General features: G+C 39.4%; 1 protein-coding gene across 2 annotated transcripts in view; it reads right to left on the reverse strand.

Annotated features, from left to right (window-relative positions):
- Positions 1-11,977, reverse strand: part of PTPN21 (protein tyrosine phosphatase non-receptor type 21) — a 45,204-nt gene extending 33,227 nt beyond the window's left edge. For both annotated transcript variants that reach the window (XM_041472026.1, XM_041472025.1), the window contains exons 1-2: positions 11,550-11,977; positions 7,717-8,090 (exon numbers count right to left, since the gene is read on the reverse strand). In XM_041472026.1, coding sequence (XP_041327960.1) covers positions 7,717-7,896 — 180 coding nt within the window. In that variant the 5' untranslated portion in view covers positions 7,897-8,090; positions 11,550-11,977. The remainder of the gene's footprint in view (positions 1-7,716; positions 8,091-11,549) is intronic.
- Positions 11,978-16,665: the final 4,688 nt, after the last annotated feature.

A 16,665-nucleotide genomic window follows, 5' to 3' on the forward strand; every position in this document is an offset into this window, starting at 1 on the left:
CAGAAACACCATTACAAAAGGAACATCATGTTCACTGCAATATCACATGCTAAAAAGGATAAAATGTACTGAATGACTGACTCCTCCTTAATCCTTCCTGCAGACTGAGTAAGGAAAGGAATGTGTGTAAAAAGGTGTGTTTCTCTTTCATCACAAGACTGTTAACAGCATGCACACAGTCACAGGAGCCAAAGTCAGACCATGATGCTGACATTCTGCTCTGACCAGCCCACTTCTCTGACAGGACAACCTCATCAGCCTCGGGATGAGCACTAAAATGTGGAACCACAACATTCTGGGCAAGGGCAATGGCCATGGCAGAGACTGAAAGCAAAGGGTAAGAGCTACAAGCTGAAAGACTTCTATAGATATCACACAAACACAATTGTACACCAACTAAAAAACACCCCCAAAAAATGCAGTAATTGTTTGAATAAACTCACTTGCAGCCTTGGTGTACTTAAACCCCATAGAAGCACAGAGCTGTAACAAAGGTGAGGAGAGGAGACCACAAACATTGCCACTCTTTCAAAATCTCTGATGTAAAAATACTCCTGGTTCTACAACCTGAATGTAAACTAAATGTATAGACTATTTTTAAGGCATGATGGTCACTTGAGTAGATCTGTTTCTTGGAAACATTGACCACTTTCTCTTGCCTACACACAGAACTGAGCAGTCACTGGCATAACAGACTAAGAAAAATGTTTCCACATTTTAAAATACTCTCTGGAATCCAGCATATCTTTAAACAAGCCATGCAAATTACTACAGACCAAAGCTGTTCTTCTGACTTCTATGCAAACCTTTCACTTCACTTCAAGGGCAGAATTTGATCCTGTGAGTTTTCAGAGGAGCTTATGCACCCTGGAATATTCGCACTGATTAAAATAGAACCCACTTTTATTCATTGCTAAAACATTTTATTATTAGCAGCTCAGGACAACATCCAGTGCTAAAAAGAATGTCATGACATAATTCTTAAAATATGTTAAGCTGTTAAGATTAACACTACTTTGAGGTTCGTTTATTTTAGTGACTTATTCACGACCCAACCCCTCTGAAGAAAATCAAATAGAAATAAAAAGAACATATCATTTCTGCACAGTTAATTTCTACCTACTTGCTTTTTGACACTAGAGACAGTAAATATTTTTGCCTAAAATTTCAAGAGCTATCAAGAACACAAAAGTAGCAAAAGCCCCACACAGTATTTACAGCTCACAAGCTGGAGGGAGTGACTTCATCATTGAAGTCATTGAGACTTCCTAAGCTGAGCAGAGGAGTTTCACCAGGTATGAGTGCCACAAAACTACATTACTGCAGGTGACTATATATGAGATCTGGCATGAAGTACAGTAAAATCAGAGAAGTGGGGCTGATCAGCCTGAGAAGAGACAAAGTAAAATCTTACTGTGGACTTCAATTGTCTAAGAGCAGGACACAGACAGAGAAGGTAAAGCCAGAGTCTTCTTGGAAGTAATCACAGCAACTATGAGAATCACTGGGGACAAACTGCAATGTGGGAAATTCCAATTAGATCAGGAAAAAAATTTCACAACAAGACTAGCCAAACACGGGAACAGATAGCCCAAAGAGGTGTCAAATCTCTATCCTTGAAGGTACCTGGGGGGTAAACCCAGGCAAGCCCTGAGGGCCCTGATCCTCCTGAGCAGGACCACGCAACTCTTGGAGGTCTCCTGAGGCATAGCAGTGTTCAAAATTTACTTCAACCTTATATATTTAATAATATATTTTCCACTTAATTTGCTTATCCTGTACTATAAATCTTACAAAATATGTCATAGATTACAAATAGGCTGGAAAGGAGAATTGTTTTCTAATGGTTAATACAGTGCCTTCTAATTAATGCATTTGGCTACCTGCCTCAAGTGTACCTAAGGAATCCCCATCCTAAGATCTGAGACAAAAAATCAGAAAAGAGAAAACAATAGCAGAAGAATGCAGTCAAAATATATTTTCAGGCTTTTCCTCTTTTACAATGATACATACAAATAAAACAAAAACTGAAAGACTTCCCTGATCAGAATGCTTAAAACACCTTCTCCTACTGAAGGATAAGCACTGCAGTCAAAGTCATAAAATCCCAGTTAGCCCAAGGGCTCCACCAATCTAGCTTTATTATATGCTTGGATACAGAACAGCTCCTGCTCTCAGGACAGCACAGTTGAAATAAACCACTTGCAGCAGATCTGGGTCAATAATCTTGTACTGGCAGATACCAAATGAAAGCTTTTCCCTACACCCAGTGTTAAGAGCTACAGAGGGAGACAACAGGCCTTGAAAATTCCCCAGAAACTCCATTCTTATCACAACAGACAACCTTCTCCACAAAACTGCCCAATCTCTACCTGAGAAAGGGCTTGGAGCAGCCTGGACTAGCCTGTGTACGATATCCAAGACTTCCTGGAAGTGGTGGAGAAAAAAAACCTCTGTGACCCCCATCATATACCAGCCACCAAATAGAAAGTTACACTTCTCTATTTACTGCCATGATCAATTCTTCTTGCAGAAATAGGAGGATCACTGACAAAAATCCCTCCCTTTCCCCCCATATTGAAGTTATTTACAGTAGGGTACTTTTGCTTATACTTTTTTTGTTGTTCTAGTACTGACAAGCTCTTCAACTGTAGCTGCAGGAGGGAATATTTAGCAGAGTAGCTATATGAACAAAGAGACAATTTACTCTTAAATCTTAGCTGTTTTATAATGGAAACATTTTTTTCCTAACACTCACACAATTATTTTCTCCTAACTACTCCAATATGGATTTCACAAATGCTATTTAAACAAAGTAATTCTCAACTATAGTTTAAAGCAAAACAGAAGGGATAAGAAATAAATACGCAAATCAATATGTTGCAAGGTAATCTGATGTATTCTAATTTTTTCAAATGAAACACTGTGCAAATCACAATATATTGTGTTTCAGACCCTTCAAATATCTTGAATAAACAATCTTCTAACAGGCAAGGAAGATTCTACTCATCAGGACATTTAACAAAGGTAAGCTGATTAATTTACAAGCTAAAGAGCCATACTTTCATATTGCACAGAAAACATGATGTCCAAGATATATTTTAACCTTTGGCAGAGATAGGTCAGTTATCAACATGACCCAGAAATACAGAAGTATACTTTTTTTGAAAAAAATCATGTTACTTTTTCCCACCACTGTTCAAGGCTCTGAGAAGGATGAACTCACATAACTGCTTTTGACTTCACCTTACACAGCACTGACATTAGAAGTATCATGTTCCCATTCATCAGAGGCTTAAGTTCTGATTGCTTTACTAAAAGGGAAAAATTCAAAGTCTAAAAATACTAAACAATAAGCTAATTCGTTTGCTTCAGAAGTAAAAAAAAAAAAAAAAAACAAAAAAAAACAAAAAAACTCTTCTGCCAAAATTGGTATAAAACTGTACAATAATTCACTAACATGATGGTAAACAAAATGTAGTTAAGTGGCACATTCAAATTCTGACTTAACTTTATAAAAATGCAAAAGAAATCAGGGGCAGGGCTTCCTAAGTGCTACTATTGTTTTCATGGAAAAACCTTCATTTTGTGCTGCTCAGTATGAGTACAAACCCTTTGCCAGAATACATATCTCTTTTTCTTCAGAGAAAGGAAGAACTACAGTAATTGAACTAAGGCAGTTACTGATTTTTGCCTAACTACTCCGTCCTTCAATTTATCTTGGTTCCTAAATTACAATTATCACACTCTTATAATTAATATTTATTTTAGATGGGTTCAAATTTGCTTTTTAAAGAAGCAACATCTTTTAAATTAATCAGATTACACATGGAAGGCTGGCATTCTTATAAACATTCCTCCCTGTCAATTCCTCCTTTCCTAATTATAAGGAAAATTTGGTTGAGAGAGGCAACCACAGAAGTTCAACTGCAAGCACTGCTTCTCCTCTTATTTCTACAAGTATCAGGTAAAATGTTGTCAGATTTTGATATAAGACTTAAACATAATTATGTTCATGATCCCTCTGTTGTGACGTGGCCCAACTCTTATTTGTCAGTCAATATGGTTACTGATATATACAGATATAAGAATATTTATGGTTGCACTTGGTCTGATTTTAAAACACTCTTTTCACATGCAAAACACGTTTAATAAATCACCACAATGAATTAAAGGGGGTTTTTTTTTGTGTGTTTTCTCCAAAAGAGAACTGATGTTTTAGAATTCAGAGCAAAGTTTTACAGCATAGTGCAAGCATTTCCGAAGCACTGTTTCAGAACTTTGAAGTTATTCAGGATCCAGATAACCTTGGTTCCTTTTCCTCTGCCTGTCCAAAACAAACACAGGAACTTCCATATGCACAACACATACACTCCACAGAAGTTCCCTGCCATTGGTTCTTATTCTTGTACCCTACCCTACCTGCAGTTAAGTCAGACTCTGCTTGTTCACAGTAGCAGAATTTGCCCCTTCTCTCTGGTTTAGAAGTGCTGTGTTGTTTAGAAAACAACAACAAAAAAATCAACATTGTAGTTACAGTGTTTTAAAAAATCTCTGTATTTTCAAGGATTGCATTTACATACTCATGCCTTAGATGCAAGATTAGCACTGTTGTACATCCTTTTTAAGGCAGCTAACCAGCAGAGCTCTCAGCAGTTTTTCAAAACTTGTGATTCCAGAATGGTTTTCTGTAACACCTTTTTGCATAAATCATGTTTGGTTATAGTTCTCTCATGGGATAAAAGACAGACTGTGCTACAAAGGTAAGTAATTTATGTTCACTATTCCCTTTGGCTTCTTTCCCCAGTTCCTCAGTTTAAGAGAGCTGGATCACATACTCATTCCTGATGAGTCACATTCTAGGAATACCAAAAAATACTCAGTTTAATGAATTTATTTCCCTTTTCTATAAAGTTTACCAGTCCGTAAAAAAAATAAAATTGTAAATCTTCCTAAATGCTAACTATGTGTCCATACTAGGATGCAACTTGGAAATTGAGAAGTACTAATTGGAAAATCAAAAGAAAAATAGTGTTTAGCCATGCAATGCATAATTTGAAGGTTACTCATTTACATAAAGATCTGTTAAAACAAATATCTTAAAAGATGGCACATCATTAAAAATAGTTCAGTTCAACTATCCAACTTCAGTAATTCCAAACTACACCAGAGAGAAAGAGGTATTTACAAATGTTACCACTGAATGTGTAAAAAATGGTAGAGATTCCCCTAATGCCTCCTGCAGTAAACTGTTTTGAAGATGCTTGGGAACTGCTTGTCCTAGCTGTGTAGGCCATATACAGTAATCTGAAACTGATACCTTGGATGTGAGAATGGTCCCCACTCTCAGTATTTAAATAAACAGACATACTTTCATGTTGAACACTTAGAATTTAACTTCATGCTTTAAGGCTGCTCAGTGAACTAAAAATAGGCAACTTTTTGCAGAAATACTTTGTATTTTACTGTATCAAAGACTAAAGTTGTTTTTGCAGATTTAAAGAAAGTGCTGAACACATTTTTCTTTCTGAAAACTTTCTACTAAGCAAGCTGTCGGGAGTGATCCAGTATCTGCTTGGCAAATCTGACTATTTAAAGGCAGAACAACTTTTTCTGAATGTAAGCTCTGGAAAGTAATTTATATCCCTATTTTCCATTCCCTTTTATTGCAACACATTTTCCTGCCAAAATAATCCATGCAAGAATGCATGACTGAAGGAATCTGCTCAGAGTTCAATGGTGTACTGTCAACTCCCTTATTCTGATATATGACCCTTAATTGAGGGAATTGCATCTCTTGCTCTCTCTTTTTTCTTTTTTTTTGGTTTTTTTTTCTTGTTTCTTTGTTTGTTTGTTTTGTTTTTAAAAAGATATTTAGGAGTGGTTGCAAAGAATGAGATAATGAAGAATAGCTGAAAAAACTGCATCTCCAGCACTCTGTGACTGGCTCAATAGAAGCTAGCAGTCATCATTCAGGAAGACAAAGCCTTGGCATTTTGCAAACAGTAAAAATTCTATACTTTCTGTGATTAAGAAGCTACATCTGAAAGCAGACAGATAAAATTGACAAACTCCATTCACACAACAATAACTGAATTCTAAATATATGATATCCCATGTGTTCTGAGTAAACACTAAGGCTACAAGCATAGCTAGATTCTCCTTTCGTTAGAAGGAGAAAGATTAAAAAAAGAAGGCATACCCTTGCACAGAATTGCATTTTCCAAAATAACTGTACACTAAAAAAATACTTGGAGACTCTACAAGAATGCATATTGCAATTGAAAACAAACACAATAAACAAACCCTTATAGATTAAAGGCTTCACATCTATTTCATTTTTTATTATTCTTTAAACAGAAAGAATAAAAAGCATTTTGGAAAACAAATGACTATATATATAACATTTTGCACTGAGGAATCCTACAGTAATACATGCTTTCTAAAGTAATAATTGTTTGCAGGATTGAGTTCTAAATATATTTGCTCAATATTTGAGCAAAGTTACCAACAGTTGCCATTGCTTGACAATAAAAAGATAATATTTCAAAAAATCATAGCTATAAATGCAAATATTTATTACTAATTATTTTCACAATTACCCATATTTTGGTTATCTAAGTCCAGGGTTTTCATCCTGCACTTGAATTCCATAATCAAAAGGTCATTCTATGGCAGACCACAAAACAGAACAAAAGGGTATTTTTCAGAACAATGTTAGCAAACCTAAACTTGTATCACTAGTTTTCTCTCTCCTGCACCCTAGAACTGCATATGCTTTCATAGTTCAATGACTCCAAAATCAACTAAACTAAATCTTTCAGACTCTAGGGGGAAATGTCAGTTCACCCAGGACTGAGAGCATTCAAATACTGCATTCAAACCACCTGTGCTCAACAATTTTATAAAATAATTACATTGGTTGATATGTTGGTCATCTATGTAGACTTCTATTAACATTTCAAAGCTTAGCATTTCAGAAGGAATTCACTCAACACAGGAGATGTAGAAATAATCACTAGATGTGTGGAAGAATCAATTTCAGTTCCAAAAGAATCCTGCAAAATACCAGGTAAGGAGATTTTGGGAGGAAAGCAGGTTGAACAGATATTTACATATTCAACTGCCACAAACCAAGTCTCACCATAAGGCCAGCGCTCAATCTATATGACTATGTATGAGCTCCAAGACAGTGTCTGCAAATACATTTGTGGTATTTAAACAAGCAAGACAAACAATTGGTAACTGGTACACTTATCACATTTTGTGCTTTAGATTCTTTTTACACCACTAATCCATCAGAAAAAAAATTACACTCACACAAATAAAACGCTGTCTTATGACTCAAGTCTTGCTGTAGTTTTTAACCATGTTGCTTAGGTTGCTAATTAGAAATTATTTTCTTCCTTTGTGGGTTTTTTTTAAGTACAATTTTCAACAATGTCATGTTTAAAAAACAGTTGCTTTGTTTTTGCTGCATTCTAAGTTTTTATTCACTGATACATTTCCTCCCCTTGGACATTCCCTAAACTCTGTAATAACTTCAGCAACTGTTTAGGAGCAATCCAAGTCCCCATAAAGACCAGAAGGTGAAGAAACAATGGGAAGACATGATAGCTGCTCCAGTAGCTGATCACCCCACATGGCAAGGAGTTACCACATAGGTCATCTAGCACCAAAAACTAAAGTTACACCTTCACTTGACAACTCACTCACCTCCCGCAATTCAAGCCTCTGAGCCACCGCTTCCAGACTTTCCTGGCCCGTGCTTTCCACTGACAGTGTGAACTCCACAAATTCATTGTTGAGCAGCTGGATACGAGCCACCAAGCAACTCTTGCTGGATACTGTGTAACGTCGAGTTCGTTTCAATTTTAACCCAAAAGGTAGAGGCATCTTCTTTTTCCCCCAGAGATGGTTAGTGATAAAGAGCTACTACCACTGAGACCTTGAGAGGTGACGAGAAGGCACCTCCTCTCAAAAGGCAAGGAGCTGTAAAGTCTCCAAAGATCAACCAGCAGCAGCAGTATCCATTAAAGCCAAGCAAGTTTTCCACCAAGAGACAAGGAGAAGAAACATCCACTGGAGTCCTAGTAAGGAAAGAAAGAGAAGAAATACAAGAATCAGAAATACTTTGACTGAAAAGGGAATGGTAACATGGGAAAAATAACACGTATATTTTTTTCTAAATCTAAATAATCAGTCTACTTTTCCAAAATACAGGGCTGTTATGTATTCAAATAATGAAATAAGTACCAGAGTTTCTGGTTTTTCCACAAATCACTTTGGGTTTTGGCAAGTTGATCTCTTTTTTTTTAAACTCACAAGTGAATAATGAATCTTAATCATGTGTGACTGTAGTGTCTTAAAATAAGTATTTATAAAGTGAATCGGTATTTAAATGAAATATGTTTATGCAATCTGAGTTGCCTAAGGTATTTGTAATACTGAACAAAGACGTTTTCTTTAAGAGCAAATCCAGCAACCAGGCTTGTTTTTCAGTGTTGTGCAGCCTCAGCCACTATCTGCTGTTGGACTAAACATAAAACCAAGCCCCATAAATGATAAAAGGGAAAAAAAGAAAGGCAAGGGAGGCCTTAAAACTCACACCTTAGCCATTTCCTACCAGACAATTAAAGTGCAATTCCTTTCATCTTCCATGGATCACAGCAAGTCGCACCATTATTCCTTATGCTAAACTGCTGTATGATGCTTCAGGTTATGCTTTGCCTCACCAAGAGAGTATGTGAATTCTGAGAACCTTTTATTTTCTAATTTTTCCTTGAAAAACATACTCTTACCCAGACTACAGGTAGCCACCCATCTCCCCACTTTTTGCAAACACCTTCACGCCTCCTCTCCTGTCAACTATTCCATGCTTTGTCTTCCTCCTTCTCCAAGTGTTTTCTTAGCGCAAGCACCCCAGTCTCTGAAATTCATCAGAGTCACGGAAAGCTCTGGGCTGGAAGACTCCTTAGAGATCCCGCTGTTGCACGCCGCTGCCCTGGGTCAGGGAAGCCATTCCCTCGGCGAGGCTGCTGTGCCCTGGGCCGTGCCGTGCCGTGCCGGGCCGGGCCGTGCCGGGCCGTGCCGGGCTGTGCGGCGGGAGCGAGCCCGGAGCCGCGCCCGGGCCCCGCCGCGCTGCTGCCTCCGGCCGCGGGCAGGAGCTCTGCCCCTGCACCTCTAGCGGCAGGGCCGCCCCGACCGAAGGGGAAAGAAAACAAACGCCTACTCTTCTTCTTGAATCTCTTTTTCCAGGCTGGCATGTATTAGTGGAATATATGAAAAGGCACAATTTGATTTCTGAGGACTCTTAGGATGACCAGACAGGAGGAACGCGAGGATATGAGTTTCTTTGGAATGGAGGAACCGGAAGAAGTAGTATTCCTAGCACACCTGCTTTTAAACTCAAAGGTGTAGCTGTAAACACACAGACACCAATTTTTCCTCGGACATTGATATACCCACCTAGAAACTTATCCAACATAACCACAAACTCTTTAGGCTAAAAATCCCTACTGGCTAGTCAGCAGCACCACAAACAAGAAAGGAAGGTGGAAAGACATTAAAAGGCCTGCAATGGGGAGAAAAAGGAGACAGCACAGCATTTTTTCTCAATGACATCTTTGCAAACCTACTCCAAAGAATGACCAGAAGCATATTTCATGACCTCGTTTGTGATAATCTTGAAGCTGTTCTACCATTCTACACAATCACTATCCTCAACAGATACCACTTAAAATCTTAGCTGAACGAGAAAACAATCCTCACCCAAACACCAACAAATTTGGTTTTGGGGGTAGCTGTAGAATAAGTAACAACAGATAGCAACAGGTTTCCCTGAAAAATTTAGGGATACCGAGGGAATCCTCATGTTATTACTCCCTCTGTACTTTGATCCTCCAAATCCAGCCCTGCTTGAAGAGCATGCAGGGAATGCTCTACAGACAGAAGCTTTTAGTCCCCTGTCCACTGCCAGCAGAATCTTGCACTGGGTTTATTCCTGACAGAGTAACTTTTAGCTGGCTGACCTTAGCTCCTGTCCCCGAGGTCCATTTTCCAATACATTCTTTGCACAGTTAGGTGTCTTCTTTGGTGCTACAGCAATGAGAGAAAACAATTTACTCCTCTCTGAAAGCTACGGTCAGAAATGCAGAAGTGTTTTAATCTCAGGTTTTATGGAGTACCACTGAGTGTGAAAGACTTTCAATCTTTTATGTCCATATCGAGGCTTAGAAAGGTATTCTAAGAGCATGGGGAGAGAAAAAAAAAAGAGAAAAAAAACCCCCAAAAAAACAAAACCAAAAATCACTAACCAGAGGCTAACCTGACAGGTGAAATTTCCAAACCGTCTAATGCTGACATGAGGCAGCCTCAGACTTTCAGTTATTTCACTATGCAAACAGGTAGCAATGCAAACATAGGAAGGAAGTTTAGAGCAGAAGTGTCAGAATGTGCCAGCCAGGAACATTGTCCAGGTTATGATCTGTTGTTTACACTGAATGCTCCACTGAGCATTTACCCTAAATTATTTCATTTTTGTATGCCTGACATAATCTTCAAGATTTCTGAAACCCATTTATAACAAGAAAAACACAAGTAATTAACTTCCGGACCCCATCACAAAAAAACAACTAAAAAAGGATTCCTAACATATAATAAATATTGTAGAATTAAGGCAAGTTTGCTGAATAACACCAGGGTATCATTCAGTATCTTCTATTGCTCACCATCTGTAGTTCTTGCAAACATAGCTGTGCTGGTTTTATTCAGCAGCTGTGCATTCTGCAGTCCTGGGTGCTCTCAAATTTGCCTGCTGCATTACTTTAAATCCAGACCTGCCTGCATTGTTTTAAGCTACTTTAGCAAAAAACTCATGGCTACCTACTGCCAGGAGTTACAAATCCAACTGATGACCTTTACAATAACAAGCTTTTATTTACCAAGCCTAGAATTTTCGTGCAACAGCTAACAATGTCTTTGTATCTAACTTTGTAACTTTATACTTCAACAGCAACCTGTAGCTTCAAAAATGCTATATTGGAATTTCAGCAACATGGCTATGACTAACGTGTGATTACTGAGCATTGTGGTATCTTTCTCCTTTACCTTCACCTCCTACTCCTCCCTCAATTGTTAGCATTTGACTTTACAAATTTTTTTTTAAATATCTTGCATAAATTACAATAATCAAAATAAAACTGCAATATATCATGGTGAAAAAGGTTTCCTATTACTTCACATTCTTGAAATACGTATATTTTTATTTCAGAGATATTTGGGCAGCCAAAAAAGTAATCAAAATACTCCACCCTCTCCTTGTTTTACCAGTTAATCTTTGACATGTTTTACCAGTTAATCTCTCGGACTGAGAGAGCAGCAGTAAGTGCATATCTCAAACTCAGCCCACCTCCAGAAGCACAGTCCCACAATCATTTCAACCATTTACTTTTCAAAAAATAAGTGGCTGAAACTCTTCAGCCTTACAGTATACACAGCAGAGAAGATCACCCGCTACGTGTTTACTGTGCCCGCTGTTTTCTCCTTACCTTGCACAGCGATCCAAAGACACCGGGTCTCCTTTCACATACGTGTAGCCGAAAAAAACCCCCAGCGCTCCAAGGCTTCCTCTCCCGGGGCCATCTCATCTGTATTCCTCGGGAACTGACTTACTGTGTTCCTCCCGTCCGAAACAGCTGCTATCTCGGCTAACCCACCTTCTCCTCAGATCACTCATAGTGAAAACATTCCTCACTTCCTGTCTCAAAAAACTTGCTCTGGATATCATTCCACTGGGTGAAGAGCTGGGGGGGTGGAAGAAAATACTACAACAAAATAAACCTGTGCCAGCCGGCTCTTCAGGCGGCCTCTTTCATGTGACGCTGCGCCGCATGAGCGCAAATTGCGTTCTCAGAAATATTTTCGAAGCGGCCGTCCCTGTGTGCCTCTGTGTGTGTGCATTTAATTTCTTTTCCTGGAGGCGTTCCCCTCGCTCTACCCATGCGGAAGGATACGCTGAAAGAATTAAAGCGAAGGCCCGTATGCTTGTAGCCCATTACCTCAGAGAGTTGGAATGCCTGGCAGGGAGAATGTCAGCAATGAACAGCTGCTTCTCTGGCTACAGGGGCACTACAGAAATAGGGGTTACAACAAATAGCAGGCAATCCTTGCTTTTTTTAATCATATGATCATTTATTTTAAGCCTTTCCAATTAAGGCAAATGTCTGACCAAAATTCTGTTGGTCTTGTTTTCATGCAGCTTGGAAATATTTTCAAGGTTTAATCCCTGTGTGCTTTACCAAATGACCTATGCACATACATTAATGTCCTTGCAAAGTTTCAGCTGTTAGTGAGATACACAGCAAAAAAATTGCAGACTAAAGGCTGATCTTTCAGCCTGTCTGGACTTAAAAATTTCCAAAGGTATCAGTAGAAATTAATAACAACTGTCTTAGCAAGCTTTAAATTAATACAAATTCAGGACTATTTATAGTGTTTAACTAATGCAAACCCCATAAGAGAGGTTGTGCTCCAGTCTCACAAGTATATGAAGACCTCCGTGTGTTTTTGTGCATGTGAAATCAACAATTATTGCGTGCAATTTGTAATATTGGCTCTCTACATTGAGTGAACCGGGCAAAAATTTATACAAACTTGGAACCAGTCAAGGATGAGGAAAAAGGTAAGTGAGTATGTGAACGCTGACTAATAACTGTAAAACCTAGAAAGTGTTTTGGTAATGTGAAGTGCACAAACATGCTACTGTCTGAGCAGGTCTAACCTGCAGGTCAACTATGCAAATAGCAAGTTGCTCACGAGGACACTAATCTCAGCTGAAATATGTAGGTAATTTTGTACTAGAATGAATTCTTCTGAGTTATTCTTCCTAGACACAATCATCTTCCCTGAGATCAGAGCAGTATCTTTTTTTATTTTTCTCCTCCATACATCAGCCATAATTATGATGAGCAGTCCATAAGCAATATATAAAACATTAGTTGGGGGAATCTTATGTTGAGTAAAATAAACTAACCTTGAACTAGCTTAAATAGATACCTTTTTCTAAAGGTGTCTGCTAGAGGACAGATCTGCAGTTATTTGGGGGGGGGGGGGGGGGGGGGGGGGGGGGGGGGGGGGGGGGGGGGGGGGGGGGGGGGGGGGGGGGGGGGGGGGGGGGGGGGGGGGGGGGGGGGGGGGGGGGGGGGAACTGACTGATACAATGTATGGAAAATCCAAGCCCTGAAAATTCAGGTTTACAGAGGCAACCCCTCCTATTTCTAAACAATTAATACTGGAAACAAAGTCTCAGTTCTCCTATCTGTCACATTTCCTAGTCTAACTATTCATCACACCCTTTTCCTGCCTGATTCCCTGCCTGGAAATTGCATTTATTAGACTTTCCTTGCTTTCCATAGTTAGTTCTTGCTGTATTTTCCTTCTTTTCATTTACATTAAAGAGAACACCTCATCTTAAAAGAGACAGCTATGACATTGTCAATATGTTCCTCTGCAGCTTACATCTCCTTTAGATGCTCATCACATGTGTATTCACAAATAACTTTTTTCTTCTGCTTTTTCCTGGTTATAACCTCAGTTTGTGTCCAAACTTTGTGGTTTTCTGCACTTTCTCCATATTGCCCCAACTCATTTTTTTTATCTCACCATCTCTGTGTTACCTGCTTTGTTCCAACTACCAACTATAATAAAAAGGACAGAGACAAAGGCATCCATGAACATGCGATGGAGTCTGTAAGGACACACCAATAAGATGCAGAGTGATTACCTGAGGGCACAGTACTGAGCTCCTTCTTCCCCCTTTAAGCCCTGGCCAACACTCACGACATTCATGGTTCTTGACCTCATCTTTGCTGTACTCTTTATTCTGTTGTTGAAGTTTATGTGAGGAAATGAATAATATCCCAGAGCTGAATTTTGCACCCTTTGTTCTATAGGTACAAGGGAAAGTTTCTGCTCACTGGGTTGAATATGGCCTGCCCATAGTGGAACAGCGATAAAACTATGTTTTCTTCTCAGAAAAAAAGGAGACATCCTCCCTTCTGAGACAGATTTTTGTTTTGGTTTGGTTTTTTTTTCATCTTGGTCCAAATATGTGATTGCAGTTTGAGTGTATCAGCCAATAGGTGGAAGACGATGCAAATATTCACCTTATTTCAATTCCACAGGAACTTTCCCACATCTGGTCTTTGTATTGACTAAAGGTAAAACAAAAAGTTGGAAGCAAGCCAAACAGGGAGCAGAATCAGGCACCCTCCAGGCAGAAAAGTGGTATGCAAGTATATACTCCTCAGCCGAGTGGAGAGTTACCCATTCATGATAAAAACACAAGCAGGATAACCTGGAATCTGCTAGTTAAAAGGGGCTTTCCCACAGTGCTGAAAAAATGAAGAAGTCATGTGGAAAAATATCTTAATTTACACCATGCAAAATAGTAACTTCACGAACTGAAAAGTATGAATACCTCTGATTCTAAATCTGAAAGCTGTTCTCTAAACAAATTCACTTTATTCATCATGTTTGTTTTGGCTCTGAAGCCTTCCTGGTTTTTCATCATTCTATTTCTTACTTGCGAGAAAGCAAGATATGGCTGGGTCTTTATGCATCATTATATATTTTTGATGGTAATAGAGAGGAGTGCTAGAAAAATGACCATACCATATGTCTATTACATGCTTGAAGCCTGCAATTTCATGTGTACAAGATTAATTTTTACTTACACAGCCTGTAAAGTGTTGAACATGCTCTACTAAGTAACTAATTAAGGTACAGAATTTTCCTATTAGAAGAAAACAGGCAGTTTTCCTACACTATAGAATGTAGCACTGAACTTGAAGAAACGAGCTCCTGCTATTATTCAAAAAGGAAACTTTTCTCAAGCACAGTAGCTTTTTTTAAAGTAAGTCCTTTACTTATGAAATAAACTTAATTCTTGTTTCTGTACTGCAATAATTATTTTTCTTTTTCCAATACTACAACACAGTACAACATAATTGAAATCTTAAGAAAGCAAAATGTGTCTCTAAAAGGTTAAAATGGAATGGTGTACTTAAACTGATTTGTTATTGGTTCTCTCTCATTGTAACACCATTATAAGTGGAGTCAGGCAAACAGCTCAGATCATTAGCAATAATTAGTCTAAGTTATCTCTGTATGATGTTTGATTTATATTAGGAACAGTGATGCAGAAAGGGATTAATACAGCTGTTAACTACAATGCCTGGAGTTTATTTTAATCAGCGGCATTACTTGGAAAAGACCCTTTATCTCTAGGCTGGGCTTTCTATAATATGACTACATTAAACCAGCTGAAGCAAATCCAGGGCATTGGTGCAAAAGATAAATTGTTTGCCTCAAACATTACTTCCTTTTTGCTTACTGTTATGTAGGCTTCTCTCCACATAATTCTTCCTCCCTCTGCAACTAATCCCTTGTAGCAGTAAGAGGTGCTTGTACTGGGCGTGTGTGGCCAGTTTTGGCAGTGGAGGGGCTACAGGGGTGACTTCTGTGAGAAGCTGCTGGAGCTTCCTCTATGTCTGATAAAGAAAATGCCAGCCAGCTCCAGGATGGACCCTCCACTGGCCAAGGCCAAGCCCAAGCCCATCAGTGGCCCTGGTAGCACCTCTGGGATGACATTTTTAAGAAGGGTAGAAAAGTTGTTGCACACAAGCAAATTTCAGCCAGAGAGAGGAATGAAAATACTTGATAGGAACAGCTCTACAGGAGCCAAGGTCAGTGCAGAAGGAGGGGCAGGAGCTGAGATTCCCCTGCAGCCCGTGGTGAAGACCATGGTGAGGCAGCTGTGCGTCTGGATCCTGTGGAGGTCAACAGGGGGCAGAGATCCACCTGGAGCCCGCAGAAGACCCCACGCTGGAGCACATGGATGCCTGGAGGCTGTGGATGTGTGGGAAGCGCATGCTGGAGCTGGCTCCCGGCAGGACCTGTGGCCTTGTGAAGAGATGAGCCCACGCTGGAGCAGGTTTGCTGCCAGGAGCAGTGACCCTGTGGGGGACCCGCCTGTTCCTGAAGGACTGACTGTACCCCGTGGAAGGGATCCGCGGCCAGGCATTTTGCGAGGAGCTGCAGCCCATGAAAAGGTTTCACACTGCAGCAGTGAGTATGTGTCTGTGTGGCAGGCTGCTTCTGCTGGGAGCAGGGGAGAAGGAAACAGTGCCAGAAAATGATGATGAACTGATCGTAACCCCCGTTCCTGTTCCCTGGTGGTGGGGGAGAGACAGGTAGGGAATCAGGAATAAAATTAAACCCAGGAAGAAGGAAGTGGTGCAGGGAAGCTGTTTTACGATTTTGGTTTGTTTCTCATTATACTACTCTGAACAATCAATTAAACTAATTTCCCCAACTCTGTTTTGTCCATGACTGTAATAAATGAGTGAGGCCTCCTGTTTTTGTTCTCAACACATGAGGCTTTTTATTATATTTTCTCTCTTCTGCCCTGCTGAGAAAAGGAGGCAATAAAGAGGTTTTGGTGGGCACCAGAAAACCCATATAGCTGTAGCGTGACATTAAAAGTTACTTGAATATTTTGTGTATAGCTATACCGTGATTTATTTGTTTTTTAACAGATAACAGAGTATTCAATTTGTGTCGTTCTCGAGAAAGAGCGTTAATATTGAAATAACCCCGCAGCTG

The sequence above is a fragment of the Pyrgilauda ruficollis genome, unplaced genomic scaffold, assembly GCF_017590135.1.
Source record: "Pyrgilauda ruficollis isolate IOZ18807 unplaced genomic scaffold, ASM1759013v1 scaffold28, whole genome shotgun sequence".
NCBI classification, from domain to species: Eukaryota; Metazoa; Chordata; class Aves; order Passeriformes; family Passeridae; genus Pyrgilauda; species Pyrgilauda ruficollis.